The sequence below is a fragment of the Hibiscus syriacus genome, unplaced genomic scaffold, assembly GCF_006381635.1.
Source record: "Hibiscus syriacus cultivar Baekdansim isolate YM2019G1 unplaced genomic scaffold, ASM638163v2 tig00110357_pilon, whole genome shotgun sequence".
NCBI lineage: Eukaryota > Viridiplantae > Streptophyta > Magnoliopsida > Malvales > Malvaceae > Hibiscus > Hibiscus syriacus.
The window spans coordinates 114,957-140,088 of record NW_024062701.1 but is presented as its reverse complement, the minus strand read 5'-3'; the positions used below and the strand labels follow the sequence as shown (position 1 = coordinate 140,088).

At 34.7% G+C, this 25,132-nt stretch overlaps 1 protein-coding gene and 2 pseudogenes across 1 annotated transcript; all 3 read left to right on the top strand.

Annotated features, from left to right (window-relative positions):
* Positions 1-227: 227 nt before the first annotated feature.
* Positions 228-1,183, top strand: LOC120121168 (annotated as a pseudogene).
* An 11,513-nt stretch (positions 1,184-12,696) lies between these two features.
* LOC120121156 lies at positions 12,697-13,905 on the top strand (annotated as a pseudogene).
* Positions 13,906-17,792: 3,887 nt separating this feature from the next.
* On the top strand, positions 17,793-18,603 carry LOC120121157 (RING-H2 finger protein ATL67-like). Its single transcript, XM_039140594.1, has one exon. The coding sequence runs from the start codon at positions 17,866-17,868 to the stop codon at positions 18,451-18,453; it is 588 nt and encodes a 195-aa protein (XP_038996525.1). The 5' UTR covers positions 17,793-17,865; the 3' UTR covers positions 18,454-18,603.
* The last annotated feature ends 6,529 nt before the right edge of the window (positions 18,604-25,132 follow it).

Here is a 25,132-nt window from a genome sequence, read left to right as displayed (position 1 = left end):
AATCGTAAGGCTTTGTTCTTGAATTCGTTTTGATTATTAAAATCTGAATTTAATGGACCCTAAGAATCAATGGTGTCTCTTCGCCGATTTTTTAATTTTTTAATCTTTTCGGCTATAATAAATATAAATCTGGGTTTTGCTTGCGGGATGTAATTTTTTTCTATGAATCCAAAGGATATTAGGTTTTTTGCAATCTTATTTGATGATTCAAATAAAAAAATGACTAATTTTTTAATGCTTACTGAAACAGATCTCTTTTTGTTAATGCAGAAGATTGTGCTGAAGCTGGATTTGCATGATGACAAAGCCAAGCACAGGGCTTTCAAAACAGTCTCAACTCTTTCAGGTACATACGTGACCTTTATTATTATGCGTTTACTTGTAGTAAGACCAGAAAATGATGGGACTTGTTAATTGGATTGTTATTTGTTAAAAGACCCCTTGGGGATCTTGATGACAACAAATTCTTCATCTTGTCAGTTATTGATTCTTAATTCCTCTGATTTCTACATGCTATGTTGTTCTTTTGTGCTGACATGTTGATTAGTTAGCATGTGTTTCTCATTGCTTGCCTGATAGGAATTGATTCCATTGCCATGGATATGAAGCCAAGCAATTGACGGTGATCGGAACGGTTGATGCTGTGAATGTGGTGAGCAAATTACGCAAGAACTGGTCGACCAGTATAGTATCGGTCGGGCCAGCGAAGGAGCCGGAGAAGGAAGAACCAAAGAAGGAGGAGCCAAGAAGGAAGAACCAAGAAAGAAGAGGAACCCAAGAAGAAGAGGAGCCGAAGAAGGAAGAGGAACCGAAGAAGAGGAACCGAAGAAGGAAAGGAGCCGAAGAAGGAAGAAGAACCGAAGAAGGAGAAGAACCGAAGAAGGAAGAGGAGCCTAGGAAAGAAGAAGAAGCTAAGAAAGAGGAGGAGAAGAAGGAAGAGGAGCAACAGCTGCAGCCGCAGCCCACCGGTGGACCCGGTTTTGGAGCTTGTCAAGGCCTACAGAGCATACAATCCACAGATGACACTTCTTACTATGTTCAAAGCATTGAGAGAATCCAAATGCTTGTGTATTTGTTAAAGGCGAACCAAGGAAAAGAAGAGTGTGTATATAGATGGATGGTGATGGTGCGCCTTGGTAATGTAATCCATTTTGGTTTTAATGTATTAGTTAAGGTGTTGTAGAGTGATAAATGGAAACTTGAACTTGTTTTGATCAACCATTTCTCATTTCTGCAATTTATTGTGCTTCTTTGAATCCAATTCAGTTTGCTCATGTAGATTTATGTATAGAAAAATGCCAACTTTTTATTTGATCTCTTAAAAATAGTTTAGAGGTAGGTTGTAAATTAGCCCTCTTCTTCCAGTTTACATCTTATAATAAAAATATACAATCAACACTTATAATAACATGCGCATATATATAAGATTTACGAGTGCTTTATAAAGAAAAGAGTTGCGAAAAGTTTTGTGTTCTTAAAGAAAATAATAATTAAATTATGAACTATTTTACAGCCAATAAAATTTTTAAAATTATAAAATTAATTATTATTAGAAAATATCAAATTACATTATCAAAAAGTGTCACATGACAAATATTTTTTTAAAAAAAAAGAAAATATTTAATATCTTTAAAAATACTGATTTTCAAGGAAAATATTTTAACAAATTTAGTTATAAAAAAATGATTTTATAACATTTAGAATTTTAATCATATTTAATATTTCCAAAAATTCCAAATCTTTTAAATTTATAAATATATATGTTTTTAATCTTAAAATAAAATATTTTTTGAAATGTCATAAGCCTAGTGTAACACGATGTATGATTTTAATCGTTAAAATAGATAAATTTAACTATCAAGTATCAACATCATTAATGAGTAAATTGATATAATAATAATTTAATATTAAAAATAAAAATATTATTAATTAATGGGAAATTATCAACATCCAAGTCTTAGGCCTAACCTGTATACAAAAGTAAAAAATAAGCCAACTCTGGAGCCTAATCTATCCTGGTCATTGATGTTGTGGATTGGTGACAAGCAGAAAGTCGTGTGGACATTAACTTCTAAACACTTATCTTAACCACTAAATGCAATTATTTATCCCTAAAATAAATGTGGTCTTCTTTTATAGATTGAGCCATTCTATTGAATTTGTTGATTCGGTAGTGAAATATGGATAATTTTAAATGTCCATTATTTACTTTAAATTAGGAAAATAGACAAATCACCTATTTAGGTATTACGTATACAACTAAAAATAAAATACAAAGCTTAAAATTTACTTTTTTTTCTTCATTTCACTATTTTTTTTTTATAAATTTTAAGTCCAATTCTAATTCTACTTAGAGGGAAAGATAGAATAATTGTGCTCCGAAAAAAAAAATTAAAACTCATGACCTAAAAAATATGAATAAACAATTTACTAACCAACTAAATGTACATTCTATGCCTAAAAGAATATCTTATTTAAATTTTCATTTATTTATTTTTAATAAAAGAATCAAAATATAATTTGTATATAATATATGTATTTTTTTTTGTCTTTTCGGTTCCTAAAGTTATGTTTTGATTAATTTGGACCGGTCCAGGGTACACCTAAATTTGATGGATGAGTCTCTTATGGATTTTTTTTGTACAAACAAAAACTTGCACTCGAAACTTACTTAAATGATATCAACCTGGCTACCACTTAAACCAACCCATTGATGTTGGTAATATAATTCATGTATTCATATTATACTTTTATCAATAATTTTGTTACTATAAGTCAATACAGTTCAAGTAATTCGATTACTCGTTTATAAATTAAAAACGAGCAAATTTAATATATTTATAACTAAACTTTTTATTTAAATTATATTAATCAAATAAAATTATTTTAATAATCTTATTTATTTAGATAAGATGTCATAATCACGTCATGTTCCATTGCATGCCCAATTGTGTTTTCCGGACAATTTTAAATCCACCGAAACCCCATTGCATGCACCTAACTACTTTGTGATTTTAGGCCAAAAAGGGAAAATTGAGGAAAAATGTTAAAAATCTCTTATGATCTAGAATTTATATTAAAAATGTTCATACGTGATTTGGAGATTGATTTGGATCAATTTGGAAGCTTAAAATAGAAAAGGGTCACTTTACAAGTTTTGAGAATTGGGGGACTTTATTATATAAATATTAATTAAGGTGTTCAATGTTGAATTTTAATGTTGAATTTTAAGTTGGATTAAGAATGAAGGATCATTATGAATTAAATGGAAAAGTTGATATGAATTCTAAAACAATCATGGTTAGAGGTTTGATTTTGGAAAATTGGTAAAGTTGAGGATCAAATCACAAATGGAAAACTTGGAAATTTAAGTGAAAATGTTATGTGGCGTTTGATGAATTTAGGGGAGGAAAAAGGGACTTGAATGGTCAATTAGAAGTGTTAAGGTAAACATTTATGTTGTGACATAGAATTTATATCGAATGAGCATCAAACGATTTTTAGAAATTTATTTTCTAATGTGTGCATATTTTAGTAAGACTCTAACATGTGGTTTGAATCGTATATATTTTGCAAATGGTGTTCATTTAGATTATGATTGAAATCAGGATCAAACAATATTAAGCTAAGGAGAAGCTTAAGGATGAAATGTGAATTTCTAAGGAAGGTTGCAAGCTAAACACACAGGTGAGTGCATATTTAATGTGTATTTATGTTATCGAATGAACATTGACTTGCGTTGAGCCTATGATGGAGTTACTATAGTAAGAAGTGAATCCTAAATATTGTGTGATTTGTGATTCATGTATAAATGTTCATTTGGTAAGCTAATAAAATTATGGAATAAGCTAAGGGTGTTAATCAGGGAAAGTTACCTAGAAATTATGATTTGAACCATAAGTTATAAAATCATCATAAATTAAAAAGAAGTTATTAGAGAATGATATCTATACCGTTTGATTTGTATATCAGTCTAGTTTCGTTTAAATAAATGAATATTGATTCGAGGTGTAGACAAAAAGATATGAATTTTTAATTTAGGATAGATCAGAAAACAAGGCATCAGATTCTGCTCAAAACAATTTTGTAAGTCAGTTTTGAAAAATCACTATAAATTGTACAAATTGAATTAGAAGACGTTCATTATATGGTTAGATTCGTATTGAGTCTAGCTTCCATTGGTATAAACGAATAACTTTTTAGTGCGTATTAATGCAAAATAATGTTTCTTTGAAGGTAGTGCAAACTACCAGAATACAAAATTGTGATAAATTTCATAATCGAAATGAAGGATCATATTAAAGCTTAGTGAGGCTTATATTTTGACTTGTATATAAAATGTCAAGTGAATGCAGTTTATTATTTAATTATTATGATTGAGAAAGACTTGTGATAAGTCAACATCAAATGTTTTTAATAGAAAAAGAATTTTGAATCATATTATGAAATATTTTCATAATATTTTCTAAATGATTAAGATTGATTTCGGCTATGAATTGCCAAATTGTTCTAATTTATGTTATGATTATTTTTTAATGGCATTTGATATTTGATTTGAATTATAAAATCCATTGTATATGCATTGAGAGTTAGTGATACAATTGACATACCATGAGATTGAGTGATTGTGTATTTTGCACTATAAGTGCGTTTTGGTACCTTTGTGTACATTTATTTTGCACTAATGTGCGTTCTGAGCTTCACGATGTATTGACATTGTGAGTTGTCGATATATAAGTTATTATGCAATATAGTGATGTGTGTTCTACAGTACTTATATTTATGTGTTTCACCAAGGGTGCGTTCAGTTTTGAAGTTATGACTACGTTCAATTTTGCAATTATGACTGTGTTCAATTTTAGTAGTTACGTCTGCGTTCAATTTAAGCAATTATGACTACTTATTGTGCACACACTCGTTCTGATCGTGTACCTAATATTCTCAGTTGTGTACGTTGGGATATGAAAGTAAATGTGAAAGTTGTGAAAAGTATCTAAAAGAAAAGAACATGAAAATGAAGTTCTGAAATATATACGAATGAAAAAAAAAATGGAACATTTGTAATGTCTGATATGATATATATGATTTGATAAATTATGAGATAATGATTTTCAGGTTCCTGGAGAAGAAAAATGGCTTGTATAGTCCGGTTTGGAAGTTTCATGATTTTATTTATATTTCTTTTTTTAATGTAATTTTTGACATTCTATGTTATTTCTCAGTTGTGTTACTGCTTCACTAAGTTTTACTTAGCGTGTGATGATTTTCATGCGTAGATTTGACATAGAAAAAACGTGAAGTGAGGAGCATCTCGAGCATCTTTTCAAAAAAATCATACATAATATCAATATCAGTAAGACATCTTACCTTTGACTTATCTAATTAGCATGCATATTAATTATGTGTGTTTTCGTTGCTTTGAAAAGTTTGGTTATAAGTCGGGTTGTGTTATATAAATTAGTATACATGGTATATATGTTATTAGCTATAGTTAATATTCACCAGGAAAAGAATTTATGAAATTATAATTATAATCCTATCGAAATGGATTTTTATGTAGGTAGTTTTTAGGCAGTTTCATTTTAAATATGATTCGGTGTCGAATTACCAAACTACTTGAAATCAGATCTGATTTTAACGTTAAACTATTAAAATTTAAAGCTATGTGATTTATGAATGTTATGAAAAAGGGAATGAATAAGTTTTCAAAAAGTTTTAAATTTGACCCGATTGAGTTTTGCAAAGTGATTAAAAGTTAATGTAACATCTTTAACTCGTAATTGAGTACATTTGCGGGTTAAGGGTGAACACATTAATTGAAAGTTTTGTGGTAAAGCCCAATCTTTAAATATGTATTTTGCGTTACAAAATAGTTCATCTCATTGAAAATTTTATTTTCCTTATAATTTTCATTTATAGTTTTATTTTTTAAATTTTATTTTGCATTCAAATAAACTCTCAACTTTAGTTTATAACGTAAACATGCTCTTGACATTAGAAAAATCTTTTGTTTTAAATAGTATATTTTTAATAAAATATTTATTTAAAAATTTCCGATCTCTTCTTACTTATAATTTAGAAGATAATGCATGTTTAAACATGCCATAAATGAAAAATATAAAATATCCGTTATAAATAATTGGCTTAATTCCCAAATAAGTGCCCAAATTATCTCTTTTGTGCCAAATAAGTGCCTATAATTTTTTTTGCTCATCCGGGTGCCTAATGTTACAAATATTAACCTTTTAGGAGCCCAGGTCGTCAGCCCATTAGTTTTTCCCGTTAAGTGACACGTGTCAACACCTGATAATTTTAAAAATTTTATATATGATTTTAAAAAAATAAAGTTATATATTTTTAAAAAAGAAAAAAATACAAATTTTAAAATAACCCCTAAAGTTTAAAAACTTTCATTTCAACCCCTAAACCAACGTCGATCGTTGCCCTTTACCGTCGAAGAAGCTCCTCACTACCTCCCCTCCCCCTGACGACCGTAACCCCTATGAAAACGTGACCGGTTGACGATCAATAGACCACAAATTCATGAATCCTATGATGAAAATCGTGATCTCACACGATTTCTACGGTGAATCAGTGACAACTATGACAACATATAACTAGGATGATGTCAAGGGCTACGTCGACGACGGAGTTGGTGACCGGAGAAGGCGCCAGCACGGATTAAGGTTAGAATTTAGTATTTTGGTTTGTTTTATAATATAAGAAAAGTTAGGATTTTTTATAAACATAATAATATTTTTATAAAAAATAAATTTCAAAATTACCAAGTATTGACACGTGGCACTTAAAGGGAAAAACTAACTGTTTTGATGACCTAGACACATAAAATAGTAACGTTTGTAACGTTAGTCACCCGGATGGATAAAAAACCGTAGGCACTTATTTGGTGAAAAAAATAGTTTGAGCACTTATTTAGGCATTAAGCCTAAATAATTTGAAGTACTTTTATCCACTGTATTATGAATTAAATTTTGTGGTGATCACTGAACAGTTTGAGTGTTATACAGAGATAGACTAGATTATTAATATTACGGCTTTAATTATTTAAATTATCTTCATTTCGTTTGATTTAACAATTTAATTAATGATATTTAGAAAAAAATTATTAGGTGGAATGCAGATTACGTCGAATAATTGTAAAATAATATGGATTATATTTAATGGAACGTTAATTCAACCTCCTTACATCTAATTCGGACTATTCCAATCATCACAACATTAAATTGAATCAAAATTCCACCGACCTCAATAAACTCTAACCATAGTTAACATGTTCTTCAACCACCCAATTCATGAAATTCATCATCCAAGCATGATTTTCATGTAATTTTCATATCAAATGATAGAAAATTTCAAGATGATTAATTCTCTATCTAATAGTTTAACCCAAAAATAGATCGAATAAGCCTAAAATAAATTTGAAAATCCTCACCTCTTGAGCATGGAGTTCACGGCAGCAACAAAAAGAAAAGAAGCTGATTTTTCATCTATTTTCCTTGATAATTATAACCTAAAACACTTGTCACCTTTTAATATAATTAAATATAAAGTTTAATTTATGAGAAATCTCAAAATTATTATTAATGAACCGTGATAATTATCCATTGTCATTTCAAGTATATTCTATTAAAATATCCCATAGTCAAAGATTAATCAATTTGAAGATGGCTTTCTATTTTGGCCTTGCAATTTTTAAAATTACAATTTAGTCACTAAATATTTCCAATTTCAGCTAAATAAGGAAAATTAACTTTAATTCCACTTATTCATGCTAAATTTCTAATATTTCCAATCTTTATCTAGCATCCTTCAAATTTTCATGAAATTTCTGTTCGATTCGATTATCTAATTTCTTATCGAATTTTACTGCTTTAAAGCTTTTAGGACAAATCCCGAATAAAAATTCTGATTCCCACGAAAACATTTATTTCGGGACAGACTATTTATTACAAACCAAAATTTATAACTTTTAAAATATATATTTTTGGTCCCTAAAATTTATAAATTCATATTTTAATCACTAAACTTTCAAAAATTGCACTTTGATCACTAATCAAAATTTGGGTATTAAATAATGGGCCTTTTCTATTCCAATTGACCGAAAAGTACAAAGTGATCTATTGCTACTACCCTCCAGATTGCGGTAAAATTAGCCCAATAGACTAGACATGTAGAAAAACTAGCTATTAAGTCATATTTAAAATTAATTTAAGATTTTTAGTATTTATTACATTGACTTAAAATTTATCAAATCAACGTGATGAGTTTGAATAAAAATATTATTTTGATAAATTCATCATGTGAACATGACGAGTTTATCCTGCACTGTAATATTTGCAGTAGATTTCAAAAATAAAATCAAGGTTGATTTAATGAACTAATTTACTTACCCGCTTGACTTATTAGATCAATTTCGCCTTGAAATTGCAAGCTATTAGCTTTGGTAATAAGGTTTTATATTTAAATATTTTATCTTTTAGGTTTGTTTTATTATTTATATTTAAAGTGTATCATTTAGAAGAAAAAAAATAGCAAAAAAAATAAACAATGAGCATAGGAAAATCTAAACTTGCACATATAGGGATATTTTTGTAAATATTGTGTCAGGTAGATGCAGGTTGCCAACAAATTTAGACCAAATGAAAATCCATCAAATTAAATTATTTATTCTATACCTAATCAAATATTTAGTTGCGAAACGTTGATACAAGTGGTTGAGAATAAGAAATTTGAGTTTTGTAAAGTCAAGTTCGAATTTTACCATCGTCACTCTTGGTAGACAATCTGTAAATTCTTATGTAAATCTCAATTGAGTCTTAGATTGTTTTGATCCTGAACAGAGAAAACCACCCGACCTACACTTTATAGTATATAAAAAAATTTTAAACACTTCATCACATTTGGGTTGGAAGTTTCGGTCGTTTTGGTTTAATTATTTGTCAAACTATTTTTTTCTCCCATTTTAAGTTTAAATACTTATTATTCTTTATTCTTTTAAGACGAAACAATTTTGTTCCTTCTAATATTTTGTCAAAGTTTCGTTCTTACATTTCGTATTATTCCTCGTAATAAAATTGTTTTACAATTACTAATTTTAATATATAATTGAGATAGATACATGGTTTCTCTAAAAAAAAATTATAATGGTGTATCGTAAATTTACTTTTGTTACATTAAATTAAAATAAGATCATCAAATGACAACAACGTTAAATGAATATATATATAAAAAAGAAATGTATAATGTATCAAAAATTTATAAGCAAAAAATAATTCGAGAATCAACATAAAATAAATCACACGTGACACGATATTTAACTTGATTTATTTTATATATTTTACGGGTGAAATAAACAAATAATTTACTATAAACATAAAGATTACTAAGTGCATAAGTGATAAACTTTTCTATTTCATAAACCCGATGTATTTATCGCAAAACTCCGTGTATCGTAAAATATCTTATAATATTTTTATAAAACCATCTCTACAATATAAACTCTAATAATTACGTAAATCACAAAAAATAATCTTTCTAAAATAATTATTTTTCATTTTTAAAGATTAATGTATTATAGATTATAGGAAAAACAAAGTTAATCGTCGAGAATAATTATTTTATAAAAAAACTAACTATTATTTATCAAATAAAATTAAAATCGAATTAGCCAGTGCTCGACATGTGGGCTATTCGCCACTACAATTTACCCACCCACTAGAAGTGGTAAAATGTTGGAAAAGTTAAAAGCCCCACGTATTGTAAACCTTGTAGAGCTGTTCCCATCATGTTCCTCTCCTTTTTCAATCAATGGGAACGGATGTAAAAATTTATATAAGATTGTGAATTTAATAAATTATATTAAAAAATTTAAGAAGTGTGAAATTATAAAATTTTAAGAATTATGAAATTAAAAAATTAATAAAAAATCTAAAATATAAGAAAATTTAAAAATTTTAGGTTTCGAGCCTTTTTGTCCATCCCTGCTTTCAATGTCTCAATCATCCAATCCCATTGAATTCATTCATTCATTCATACAAATTATAGTGTTTGGTCTAAAAGGAGCTTTATATATATTTGAAATAATAATAATTATGAGCATTGACGAAATCAAATAGGTAATTTAACCTAAAGATAGATAAATAATTGATAAAATAACTTGAGTGACCGAAAATGCCTTATAATTTACGATTTTAATCGATTTTTTTTGGATTTGTAAAAATAACCAACGAATTCGCAATACAGTTTTCAAATTCGCAACGCGAATTCGTCAATTTCGTAACTCGAATTCGCCAAATTCGCAACTCGAATTCGCCAAATTCGCAACTCAATTACCAGTATAGGTAAACACGGTAGAAAAAAATCTGGATTCGCCAATTTCGCAACGCGAATTCGCCAGCCAATTTCGCAACTCAATTACCGATATAGGCACGAATTCGTGTTTGTTCAAATTGGAAAATTCTAGTCCACGTATGAATCACTCAGCTAAACCTACGCCTGTAAATGAATTGAACAAACACGAACGAGGGTATGTTCGTTCGTTTGTGTTTACCTATATCGGTAATTCAGTTACGAAATTGGCGAATTCGAGTTGCGAAATTGACGAATTCATATTTTTTCTACCGTGTTTACCTATATCGGTAATTGAGTTACGAAATTGGCGAATTCGAGTTGCGAATTTAGAAACTGTATTGCGAAATTGGAGTTCGTGTTGCAAATTTGAAATCGCGTTACGAATTTGTTGGTTATTTTTGCAAATCCAAAAAAATTGATTAAAATCGTATATTATAAAACATTTTCGGTCATTCAAGTTATTTTCTCTAAATAATTTAACCTAAAGATTGCAAGTAAGTTTATAAAGGTTTTAACATTTTAAATTAATAATTTAATTGATTAAAAGTTAAAAGTATTTGAAATTCATATTCTCCAAGGATCGTTATATTCGTATTATCTTGAATTGTAATTGTTTTGAAGTAATTATTTAAATTGGTTTTATTGCGACATTTTAAATTAATATTTTATAATTAATGGAGTTGAATTTTTAACTTGGTAAATTGACCCCACACGGTTGCATTCAGTGCCTTCGTGCCGTCCACGTCGGTCTAATAAAATAAACAGTGGTAAACGCCCCTATTAATGTTGTGTCAGCCGCGCACCGTCTTCTAAACTGCCGGTCCAAAATAGAATATTAAATTTGTTCAAAGAGAGTTTTCTCATAAAATCACCGATTCATCTGCCGTCGGATTCTCCATCTTAGGATTCCGTAGAAATGAAAAATTAACCACACGCATTGAGCCACTTGATGACCTTGAGCTAGCATCAATGGTGTTTGCTGTCAAGATTTGACAACATTATCTTTTTGGTGAGAAGTATCATATCTTCACCAATCATAAAAACCTCAAGTATATTTTTACTCAGAAAAAGTTAAATCTCTAACAACATATATGGGTTGAGTTGCTTAAAGATTATGACTGCGTAATATATTATCATCAAGGAAAGACAAATGAGTTGTGATCTTTCCTAGCGCGTTTAAGTTTATCCAGTATTGGTGGTTTGTTAGCCGAGTTACGAGTCGAGTCAGAGTTGGTAGGTGAAGTCAAAAAGTTACAGAGTTCAAATGACTGGATGAGAAGCCGGATCGAGTAGGTTCGCCAGGGCGAGGCATCAGGTTTGAGCTTCGAGATGGAGATGTGTTATACTTCAAGGGTCGGTTGTACGTACTTGCAGATGCTCAGTTAAGTAGTAAAATTTTCCATGAAGCACACTGCCCAAGCAATAACAAGATGTACGAGGAGCTTCGCATATTGTTCTATTGGTCGGGTATGAAAAGGGAAGTATCACAGTTTATCGCTAAATGTCTAGTGTGTAGCAAGTTAAGGCAAAACACTCATTTATGCTTATCAACCTTAAAAATTACTAAAAATCTCTTAACAAAATTTAAGAAAATAAATTAAACTATCTCACTCTCATTTATTTATTTCCCGTATCTTCACGAAACATAAAACTTTAAAATTGATTAACGATTCAAACAAATTAGATTGTAATATTAATTTAAAATCAACAATTAATATTTAAATATTATGTTTTGTTTTGTTATTGTTTATATTAGATCACGTTAATAATTCTCGCTAATTTCATTAAAAAAAATAACAGTTGATATCTATGGGTGAGTTGTAAGCCTCGTCGACACATCATAAGAGTAGGACCCAGCTTATTGTCGAGGCACCCAAATTAACTGGCATCCACTTTTTTTTTTTTTTGCGCTTGAGAAATCTCTTTTGTCTGTAATTCATGAGCCTCCACCTACAAGAGATAAAACAATTAAATAAATAGGAAGATCAGGCCGTGTGCTTTGACATTTTGCAAATGTCAACCCCCAAAACCACACCGGTTTTCAATGTCGGAATCACAAAGCTTATAGATAGAACAAATCAGAAACGACAAGCTTTTAGATACCCAATTTGTCAACGATCCTCTCTCTCTCTCAACTTTACTTTTTTTTTATATAAAAAACAAAATTATTTTATTTTTCCATTGTTCTTTATATATATAATAATCGCAAAAGCCCACTCCAATACAAATCCCCTCTTTCTATCTTCACAAGCATAAGCATCTAAAGTCAGCGCCTTGTTTTGTCTTCATTTTCTTCTTTGTCTTGCCGCAGGAGCCTGCTGAAAAAGGTACGACCTTCCCATGGATGTTGGTTGGGATTTATATGCGGTGGTGAGAGGTTGCGCCACCGCTACGACAACCTGCAGAAGCGGCGGTGTTGCAGACTGCTCCATCATGGCGGATTTATACTCCCAATCCAGTTTTCCATCGTTTGCTAGTCAAGAGCCTTTTCAGGGTCAGTTATTGTCTTTTCCGATTCAGTTTGAAGCCGGAAATAATATGGAGGAATTGCATGAGCTTTACAAGCCTTTCTTCCCCAAATCGCAGCCTCTTCCTTCACAGATGAAACAACAGCAAGAACATCAACTCAAGCCCAAGCAGTCTGGCCCTGCTACAACACCCAGTAGCACTTGTAGGACTCCCAGTTCTCATAATTCTCGGTCTAAAAGAAGGTAAATTTCGGCATTAAAACAAATTATTTTCAATTGAGGAGCTCAAAAGTTGAAAATTTTTGTTGTTTTCCCCTTGAATAGAAAGAATCAGCTTAAAAGGGTTTGCCAAGTTCCGGCAGAGGGTTTATCTTCAGATGTGTGGGCATGGAGAAAATATGGTCAAAAACCCATCAAAGGCTCTCCTTATCCAAGGTAAACAATGTGGTTTTGTCTCTTTGCATGCTGAATAATTTGATTTTATAATGAAATTTGTTTCTTCTTCTTCTTCTTTTTTTGTATGGATATTCAATTAATGGGTTTTGTTGTTTGCTTTCGTTGAATAACAGGGGGTATTACAGATGTAGTAGCTCGAAGGGCTGTTCGGCCCGGAAACAAGTTGAACGACACAGATCCGACCCGAATACGTTCATAGTCACTTACACGGGTGAACACAACCACCCTGCTCCGACGCACCGGAATTCACTCGCTGGCAGCACCCACCAGAAGCCTTTCACTCCACAAACGGTCGCCGCCGGTGACTCCACCAAACCTTCCTCGGGTAAACCCATGGACAGTTCGTCTCCAGCGACCTCCATGGATGAAGGGGTTGTGGTTCAGACTTCAGAGTACAAAGGTGGACAGCAGGGAGGATTTGGTTGAAGAAGAAGGGGAAGATGAGTTCGGGATGTCTGACACGGCGGTGAGCCATGATTTCTTCGAGGGTTTAGAAGGAATTGCTGAATTGGTCGCCGGAGATTGTTGGTCTGATGATCTTCCGGCTACTTTTGGCCTTCCTTGGATTGCGAACAGTGCCGCCGGTGGCATATAAAACTTGCTCGGATATGTCTCTTTTTTTCTTTTTCACCTTTCATTCTTGTATATGTCATATACACTTTTTGGTAGAATCTAAACCAACAATGCTTTTTATTGTGTAATTTTTTAGGACTCTATTAACGAGTCTTGTAGATGAAAAAGAATTAGTTTCTGGTTTCTAGTCTTTACTTTTTTGCTTTCAGACAACATTAAATCTCCTAGTATTTATGTTTGAACTGGAAATGACCATTGTGTTTTCGAGATGATATGATCATATTTTTGTATACTTGAATAGATTATTGAAATTTCATTCCTCCCTATTACATATTGTAGTAGGGGTGCTTCGTTGTATGTTTGGTCCTTTCTGATCCATGCTGAATTGGTCACTGGATAAGAGTTTTTGATTTTATTCATCTGCATAAACCTTTTCTTACACCCAATTCAGAAACAAGTAACTAAAGTACAGGAAAGCAATTGATTTGTCGAAATTAATTGTCTCGTGAGATTTAGAGTTGATTCAGGGAAAGACAATGTGAAGCAATTTAGGCCTAGTTTTTTCAGTTGAAAAACAACATCCTCTGTTATGGGAGTTCTCATGGAATACAAGAGTAATAGAAAGTCATTGTTCATTGGGTTACATCAAATATGCTATTTGTTTTCTCCTTGCTTTGCACTTTCAACGAGTGCCGGCATACAAGTACAATTTGCGGATTCAGAAAGAGGCAAAGTGCAACAAAGATGGTTTTCTTTTCAGCTAACGAAGTGAAATTGTTGAATAACCAGGGGAAAAGGTGCTACCAAATTGACTATGTTCCAGCTCCAAGAATCACTGAAGCTGACAAAACAAATGACAGAAAGTAAGTGGAACATTTCATACTGCTCGTTGGAACTATCACCGAGAGATCATTCTTTGCTTGAAAGAGATCTGATATATGTTGTCAAGCATTAACAATCTTTAGGAATAAATGGCCTGAAATCTGAATTAGATATCTCTAGGAAGATGACAAAATGAATGGTGGAAATAAAGTGGTACATTTTGTTCCGTTCAGTAAGAACCTGTTACCAATGCGTTATCCTTCGTTTGATAGAGATCAGATATATATCATCAGTAATTAACAATTTATTGGAAGAAAAGGTCTGAATTGGATCTCAAAGTGCTTTTCTCAACTAGTTAAAGAACCTGTATTCGTTTCTTTTAACGAAAGAGTTATGTGAAGGACAATAAACATCATCCTCAAGAAGATATTTTCTTCCTCTTGGTGGGGGTTGTTGCTTGTGTGGATAAAATATGAAATCAGTTCATTTGTGGTATTATGGTATTTTTTAGTACAATATTCTGATTAGGGAAGTCTTGAATTTTATATTTGTCAAGGTCATTGCAGAGAGCACTTGATAGAAGACTGTATCTTCTTCTGTACGGTGATAGTAATGGAGCTCCTAGTGGGAATCCTGTGTGGCATTTTCCAGAAAATGTTTACGATTCGCAAGGTAAGTGTTGTTTTCTTTTTTTGTTTTCTTGACGTGATATAAGCACATAATATTTGCAGTGTGCAAAGTCTGCCTTGGAATCTGTACTTGGAGGCCTTTCTCACACTTACTTCGTTGGGAATGCTCCCATGGGGCATATGGTTATAAAGCCGAAGGAGAATGTGCCCGAACCATACGAGTTATTTCAAGCGAAGTGGTTCTATTTTCTTCTTCCCGTGCTGATATAATGCTTCTCTTTGCTAGTCCTTTTAATCAAATTACAATCTCATCAGGATAACATACATGCATTTTCAATTGGTGCTTTTCTTTTTGTCAGCGGTTCTTCCTCAAGCGTCAAGTGATAGATACCAACAAGTTCAATATCCGGAAATGCGAGGAATATTTCTGAAGAAGCTGAATTTTTTAAGAAGATGATTATCGGCTTAATTTTTTAGGATGCTTACAAGTAGTAGTATATGCTCTAAAAACTCAATCTTTAGATAATAAGCGTTTAAATATCCTGTAATTTATGGTGTTCAAATCTAGGACATCTAGAAATAATAATTATTCCTTTTAACTTATGAGGTAACTTGATTCATGCATATCAATTATAATATTTTAAATATGAAAAAACAATAAAATATGTACGTACATAAATAACATAAGAATATCAAAGATTGGGGATGTAAATGAGACGAGACAGAGCTACTCGATATCGATTCGGTCAAAGTTCGGTTAACTCTCAAATTGAATGGACTTGACTCTAGCTCGAACTCGACTCGAATTTTTAACGAGCCAAAATGAGCTACTTGATATTTGACTCGAAAAGTTCACGAGCTACTCGAAAAATAATATATTAAAATTTTACATTTTTTAAATTAAATTATTAATCATATTTTCCAACAAAAAATATATATAAATTGGTTCGTCCGTAGGAATAAGTTGCAAAAAAAAAAACATCTTGAAATTTGTTTGGTTGAAACTTGATGCCAATTCCCGTTGGAACCGCACAAAAAAATTGTATGGTTCAACCTCGAAACCGTGACAACAACAGCAATGACAAAATTTACCCAAGATAAAACTGCATTGTTGTCTTTAATTTACCCATTCTCAGCTGCATTTGATCATCTTCCTTTCAATTCGCAAGTGATTCCAGTGACTATCCATGGAGGTTAGCATCTATTCTTTTCCCTATTGGGTTTGCTTTTCCTTGATCATCGTTTTAAGGATTGATTAAATCAATATTCAATATAATTAATTTGTTAAAAAAGTGACATCCGAGAGAGAAAGACTTCAAATATTAACACGTGTCTAAAATATGGTATAGATGGTGAAGAACTTCGTGTCGGGGAAGGTGGCGGAGATGAGGAAGCCGGAAGCCAGCATTAAGGGCGTCGACATAAACAGTGTGAGTAGAGATGGCGTCGAATACGGCGCCAAGGTGGCCGTCAGCAACCCCTATAGCCATTCCATCCCCATATGTGAAATCCAGTTCGATTTAAAAAGTGACGGCAGGTTTGTTTTATAAAACTACTATATTATACTCGAAAACATGTCGTAAAAAAGTAAAACTGAGGGTATGCAACTATGAAACAGCGAGATTGTAAGAGGAAAGATAGAGGATTCGGGGTCGTTGAAGGGGAACGATACGACAATACTGGAGGTGCCGATGAAGGTGCCGCACAACGTACTGATAAGCTTGGCCAAGGATATCTGTAGGGACTGGGATATCGACTATGAACTCAACGTTAAACTCATCATTGATCTTCCCGTCTTCGGAGACATCACCATCCCTGTCAGTCGTCAAGGAGAGATCAAGCTTCCTACTCTCAAAGACTGGTTTTGATTCATTATTCTTTCTATCGTGTTTTATTTCCTCTTCCCGGTATTTGTGAAAAATTATGTTTTTTTTAACATTGTCTTATTATTGAACAAAGTTATCTGCAAATTTACATTTTTTTTCAAGAATCTGGATGATCTCCTTTTGGATTTGGTACGTACATACGTATGTTAGCCTTTTATCTTATATAAGTCCGAAAATAATGTCGTTCTATGAATAATTTTAAATTAGAAGTTAGTGTTTGTGCAGCTAACCAAGCACACTTTTCATTATGCTTTATTGATTAGATCGACACTTTAGTTAAGACACACCCAATCATGAACCTCTTATGTAGTACACTCTAAGAATTAGTTAGGCTCTTGTCTCTTTTGTCATTAAAAAAACAATTTTAAAAATAAAACATAAATTATTTATGAATAAATATCAAAGTGTTGAATCCCAATCCTCGAGGGAATATGAAAATTCATAAAGTCGTAGTCATGGGGTACATAAGCAATGAATAAGAAGATGAACATGTCAACCACCAGCTGCCGAGTCAGTTTAATTGACTCAATCAAATTTTGAGCTCTGAACTGAGTTTGGACGATTCAGCAATCCATGTCAATTTCCAAGCTTCATGCAAAATATCCGAAAGCCAGAAAAATCAAAGCAGAGCAAAAGCACCGCAATGAATGCCAGTATTAAATGCAGCAGCGTCTACCCACCTTTCTTCTTCTTCCTCCAAATAGCCTTTTTCTTTCACCAAATGGATCCTCAATGTCCACTCCTTCCCCTAATTATCTCACAAACTTAGGCCTCGGCTATTCCATCGTCATCGCCCTTGGTTTCTTCGTCCTCCTCGCCTCCTACATCTGTTGCCGCTCCTCCACTCCCAACACCACCGCCTCCATCTCCGATGGAAACTCTCTCCCCAGGATCATTTTCGTCGCGGAAGACGGGGACGACGGGAACGCCGTCGTGGGGCTCGACCAGGCTGTTATAAATTCTTACCCCAAGTTCCAGTTCAGTAAAGATCAACCGTCCGCTGCGGATCCCGGCGAGGTTAGCACGGTGTGTTCGATTTGTTTGAGCGAGTATAGAGATTCGGAGATGTTGAGGATGATGCCCGAGTGTAGGCATTATTTCCATGTTCCCTGTCTTGATGCTTGGTTGAAACTTAATGGGTCTTGGCCCGTTTGTCGGAACTCCCCGCTTCCGACTCCGTTTTCTACACCTTTGTCGGAAGTCGTTCCTTTGTCCCAGTACGCTGCCGATCAAAGGACTCGAAGGTGACTTATGGGGGAAACCAATATTTCTTTTTGTTAGTCATTGAAGATCTCATATAGTTTCGGTGGTTGATTTCTTTCTTTTCTCTCTGTTGGGTTGTTTCAATCGAAGAGAGCATTTTTTCTTTTTTCTTTTCATCACTTAAAAGAGAGCATTTGTATACGCATAAATCATAATTGCACAAACTTTTAGTTGTTTTCTGTTCCTTATTTCACTGGAAGACACTGGTTTAAGTGCTATATTGTAACCCCTAGACCCGGCCTATGCGTTTCGACTAAGTCTAGTGGATCACATTATAATTATTAAAGACATTTTTCGCAACCGTTATTCCATCAATATAAAATCACATTATAAAAACATGAAATTATAAACAATTTATACTATCAAAATCCAACTTGTAAATATAGTACAAATAAATAATAATTTAATTTAAAACATGTCTTCAAATTCAAAATCACAATAAACCGAGTAGTAGTAGCAAAAGTGTTATCATTATAAAATCCGATATTTTAAAATATGATCCATGTCACCAAAATAAAGTAAACTTGCCAGATAAAAACATTACAATCTGATTTACTTCAAGAGATATGTTGATCCTCCAAGTGCTCGAACCAAGGTATCTACCCAACAGTATCTGAAAGGGGAAAACATTTTCAAAAGGTGAGCTAGGCTCAGTGTGTCCCAACATTTCCATAAAATCACAATAGGTACAAATCATATTCCAGTAATCTCACAAATTCGTAAAAGAGTTTAACTTTTTGAAAATCATAGTTTAAACCATTTTCTGGTACACCATCAGTAGTTCCCAAAATTATTTTCCATATAGCTTAATTTATGCACATAGCAAAAAGAAAGCCGACTTAAGGATAGGCTCCGAAGCTTGTATCCTTAAGCCCAAGTCAATAAGTCCATATAGCTTACCCTAAGCACACAGCAAAGGAAAGCCGACCTAATGAAACATCTTGGGGCCCTCAAGAGTCACATTAGGCCCAGTTAGCTTGATCAGAGCTATTCCATCGTATTTCAATTCCAAAATTCAATTGCACCGTGACATAAACTCCATAAATCCAAAAACATGGTAATCATATACCATTTCAAAACAAAAATTAGATAGCAGCCATATTCCATAAATTGTCACATTAAATTGGTGCATCCATAAAACAATAGCCAATGAATTCGGTGTACCACGTATTAAAACCAATAAAACAGTTCAATAACAAGTAGGGAACACACCTCGACAATAGATTCAAATAACAAATCTACTGATTGCTGGTTTCACCACGCTCTGCTACAGTTTTCGAACGGGTAAATACTGGCACACGTGGTTTAACTGATCTATAAGAGCTGGGTCGAGCTGTCGAACGATCCGGAGAGTCTCTTGTACCTTCAAACAATAATATTTATCAGTCTCAAATCCTATTTAATTGTTCAAAGCTAAACTTCTTAAGTATATACGCATTTTTCGGGTTTGACTATCAATTTGAGGTATTTTGAGTCTGAATTTGGCCAAACGGATTACGGAATCGGAATCATGGCGTCGAAAAACATAAAGTATGACTTTTCGAAAATTCAAATTCTTGGTCAAAGTCAAAGTCAACCACTTTGACCGTAGATTTGGAGACCTTCGGATTCGAATTTGACAAAATGGACCACGGAAACGGATTCGGTACGTCGAAAACTATCAGGATAGGTATACTCGGAAAAGATTAACGGTCGTTTAATGCTCGGTTAAAGCCATTTTAAGTTTTGGTCAAAGAAAGTCAATGGTCAACGGTCAACGGTCAACGGTCGGGTCGGGTCGGGTCAACGGTCGGGTCGGGTCGGGTCAACGGTCGGGTCGGGTCAGACCGGTCAAACCGATTCAGACCGGTCAAACCGGTTCGAACCGGTTGAAACCGATCAAACCGGTCAGAACCGGTTGAAAACCGGTTAAACCGGTTTCCAGCAGCCACTCGCCCTGCGGCGGCGCGTGTGGCGCGTGAGGCGTCCTCCGGGGCCCTAAAAATCCCGGAAAAATTTCTAAAAATTATTTTGAGCGATTTCAAGATACTTACAACGATCGGTTCAAATTTTTGAACGGCGGAGAGCTCGATTTCAAATCGGTCGAATCTTTGACTGCACCACCTCCTCACGCGCCGCCGTCTACGGCGGACAAGGTTGACACCGGTGAACTCGGAACGGCACAAGGAACACGATGGTGCGGGAGGTGTCGTAAACGGAGCAACGATCAGCGGTGAATTTAAGATTTCCTCGGCGATAGAGCTAACAAAACCGTCGCTACTTTGACTGGAAATTCCCGACGTTTGGCCGCGTTTCGCTTCAATTAATTTGAAGGGTTTGTTCCTCGCTCGATGATGAACACAACGGTGGTTTCAAAACAACGATCGGAATTCGGACGGCGTCGGAATCGGCTTTGAAGTAGAGTGCGGGAGGAGGAATTTCACAATTGTTTTCTGTTTTGAAAACAGAAAACCATTCATACGCTTAAATGAAATTTTCTGCCGATACTAAAAGGAGTAATGCAGGGCTTGATCCCTGAATTTCCTTTAACTTCTAAAATGGCCTACAATTTTGAAAACTTTCGATTTAATCCTCAAATTTTGCCAAATTACTTAATTAAAATTTTTTTTCTCTAAATTTTATTCCGGGTTGTTACAATTCTCCCCTCTACAAGAAATTTCGTCCTCGAAATTTACCTTATGAGAATAGTTGAGGAAACTGAGCCTCCATTGACTCCAATGTCTCCCAAGTAGCTTCTGAGGGGCCTCGATTACTCCACTGAACTTTGACCATTGGAATTCGCCTATTCCGAAGAACTCTTTCATCTCTTTCTAAAATCTGAATGGGCTCCTCCTCATATGACAAATCAGGTCTTAGCTCTACTTCTTCAACCTGAATAATGTGACCTGGATCTGGACGGTATCTCCTCAACATTGATACATGAAAAACATCATGAATACGACTTAACTCAGAAGGCAACTCAAGCTGATATGCAACAGGTCCTACCCTCTTCAAGATACGAAATGGTCCAATAAATCTTGGACTTAATTTACCCTTACGCCCGAATCTCAATACTTTCTTCCAGGGTGAAACTTTCAAAAAGACCCGATCTCCCACTTCAAACTGTATATCCTTCCTTCTTTGATCTGCATAAGATTTCTGCCTATCAAATGCCTCTTTCAGACGGTCACGGATTAATCTGACTGTGTCCTCCATCTCTCGCACTAACTCAGGTCCCAACGTTTTCCTATCACGCAACTCAGTCCAACAGATCGGAGTGCGACATTTACGCCCATAGAGTGCTTCATAGGGTGCCATACGAATACTGGTCTGATAACTGTTATTGTAAGCAAATTCAGCCAACGGCAAAAAGTTCTCCCAACTACCATGAAAATCGATTACGCAACCCCGCAACATATCCTCCAGAATCTGAATTACTCTCTCAGATTGACCATCAGTTTGTGGATGAAAGGATGTACTATAATCCAATCTTGTTCCCAAAGCCGTATGTAACGCCTTCCAAAATCTCGAAGTAAATCTCGGATCTCGATCAGAAATAATAGACAATGGAATACCATGCAATCTGACAATCTCTGAAATATACAATCTTGCCAGCTTATCCAAAGTATAATTTACTCGCACAGGAATGAAGTGAGCTGACTTTGTAAGTCTGTCAACAATCACCCAAACTGAATTTTTTTTCAAAGGAGTCATAGGCAAGCCAGTAACAAAATCCATAGTAATACGCTCCCATTTCCATTCAGAAATCTTGATAGGCTGTAACAAACCTGATGAATGTTGATGTTCTGCCTTAACTTGCTGACAAGTCAAACACCTAGCCACAAAGTCAGATATGTCTTTCTTCATACCAGTCCAATAATACCTCTCTCTCAAATTCCGGTACATCTTATCTCCTCCGGGGTGCATAGCATATGGACTACTGTGAGCCTCAGTAAGGATAGTCTGCCTCAATTCAGCGTCATCAGGCACACAATATCTACCTTTAAAGCATAAAACTTCATCCTGATCAATTGCGTAATCTGTGTTTGTCCCCTGCTCTACTTGCTCAAAGATGGAAAGCAAGGAGCTATCAAGGGGCTGCTTAGCTTGATCTCATCAACCAAGGTCGGCTTAACTTGCAATTCTGCTAACAAAGTGCCATCGTCATATAAATTCATCTTGGCCATTAAAGACCTCAACTCCGATACCGTCTTTCGACTCAAAGCATCTGCTACAATGTTAGCTTTACCAGGGTGGTAATCAATCACGCAATCATAATCCTTTAGAAGCTCTAACCAGCGATACTGTCTCAAATTAAGTTCCTTCTGGGTCAGAAGATACTTTAAGCTCTTATGATCTGTGAAAATGTAACACTTCTCTCCATAAAGATAGTGTCTCCATATCTTCAAGGCAAAAATTACTGCTGCCAACTCTAAATCGTGAGTAGGATAATTACACTCATGCGGTCGCAGCTGACGGGATGCATAAGCCACCACCTTACTTTCCTGCATTAAAACACAACCAAGTCCTGAATGTGAAGCATCACTATACACTGTAAAATCCTTCCCGGACTGTGGTTGAATCAACACCGGTGCTTGAGTCAAAACCGCCTTTAATTTCTCAAAGCTCTCCTGTTGTGCCTCGCCCCATTCAAACGACACATTCTTCCTTAACAACTTTGTCAAAGGAGAAGCAATGATCGAAAAGCCCTCAATAAAACGTCGATAATAACCAGCCAAGCCCAAGAAACTGCGGATTTCAGATACGTTCTTAGGTCGTTTCCAATTCATAATAGCCTCTATCTTGCTGGGATCAACCTGAACACCTCGCGCAGAAATAATATGCCCCAGAAATGACACTTCTTGAAGCCAAAACTCACACTTGCTTAGTTTGGCATATAGACGATGCTCTCTCAAAGTCCGCAGAACGATCTTCAAATGCTCGTCATGCTCTGCCTCCGTACGAGAATAGATCAGAATATCGTCAATGAAGACCACCACAAATTGATCCAAATATGGTCGGAACACCCGATTCATCAAATCCATAAAAGCTGCAGGAGCGTTCGTCAAACCAAAAGGCATCACTAAAAATTCATAATGACTATATCTAGTGCGAATGGCCGTTTTTGCAACATCAGATCCTTTAACTTTCAATTGATAATACCCCGAACGAAGATCAATCTTAGAGAATACAGTAGCTCCTCGCAATTGATCAAATAAGTCATCAATCCTGGGTAATGGGTTTTTATTCTTGACCGTCATCTTGTTCAATTTCCGATAGTCAATACATAATCTTAGCGACCCATCCTTCTTTTTCACGAATAGAACTGGAGCTCCCCATGGTGAAGTACTATGTCGGATAAATCCTCGATCGAATAATTCTTGCAATTGGACTTTCAACTCCTTAAGTTCCTTTGGAGCCATACGATAAGGTGCCATAGAAATAGGTGAAGATCCTGGATAAGTCTCAATCTCGAACTCTACCTCTCTATCAGGAGGTAACCCAGGCAACTCCTCCGGAAAAACATCAGGAAACTCGCTAACTGTACGAATCTCCTCGATCGTGGACAATGCACCTTTGGTGTTCAAAATACAAGCAATGAAGGTCTCATATCCCTTTCGGATCATACGATCAATTTCCATCGCTGAAACTATATTGGAGAGATAGCCACGCCGTTCCCCAATTAACACAACAGTCCGACCATCTGAAGTCTTCAGAGTAGCCCGCTTGTATTCGCAATCCAGCTTTACCTTGTGTTTATTCAACCAATCCATTCCAAGAATTAGATCAAACTCCTCTAGAGGAAGCTCCATAAGATCAGCGAGAAAAATTTCTCCCTGAACCTCGAGAGGGCAACGCCGAAATACTTTATTCACTAATACTGCTTGTCCTACTGGACTCGTAACTGTAACAGTATTTTCAGTGTTCTCTATCGGAATCTGAAGGTTTCGAGATACTGAGCTCGATACATAGGAGTGAGTGGAGCCATTGTCCAGTAATGCAAAGTATGGGATAGAATAAATAGTAAATGTACCTGCAATAACCTCAGGCTCATCTCTGTCATCACGACGTCTAGTTGCATAAACCAAAGCTGGCTGTCTAGCCTCAGAAGCTGTTGGCCCTCTATTTTGCTGAGGTCGGGCTCTACTGTCTGTCCTGGACGCTGATCCTCGAGTCTTTCCTTGACTACGATCTCTAATTGGGGTATGTACTGTAGTCTGCGAACGCACAGGAGTTTGGGTAGTGGTCTGCTCAAACGAAACTAACTGAGGACAATCCCTCCGATAATGACCACTAGATCCACACTGATAGCAAAGACTCATCTTCTTACGACACTCTCCTGAGTGTTGTTTACCACAATACTCACAAAGGGGCCCATTATAATACGACGAGGAACCGCCTCGACTGACAGCTAAAGGTGAGGATGCTGCAGGCCTGAAACGTGTATTGCTTCTCTGAGGAGCTGAAGTACGAGTCCTCTTTCCGGACTGTGCTGATGACTCCATCGGGCCTGAAAATTTCTTAGATCGATCTTGATCAACACGCTCTCTACCAGAAGCTAAAAACTCCACCTCTTCCGCATCTTTGGCTCTGCCTACCAGCACATCAAATATCTCATCCTGATGGGTTACAACTTGCCTACGCAGCTCGTATCTGAGTCCAAGGGCAAATTTACGACATCGAT

What these genes read in the sequence shown, in the direction of transcription:
- LOC120121157 (XM_039140594.1), top strand. Translation starts at nt 17,866, where the DNA reads ATGCAGCAGCGTCTACCCACCTTTCTTCTTCTTCCTCCAAATAGCCTT.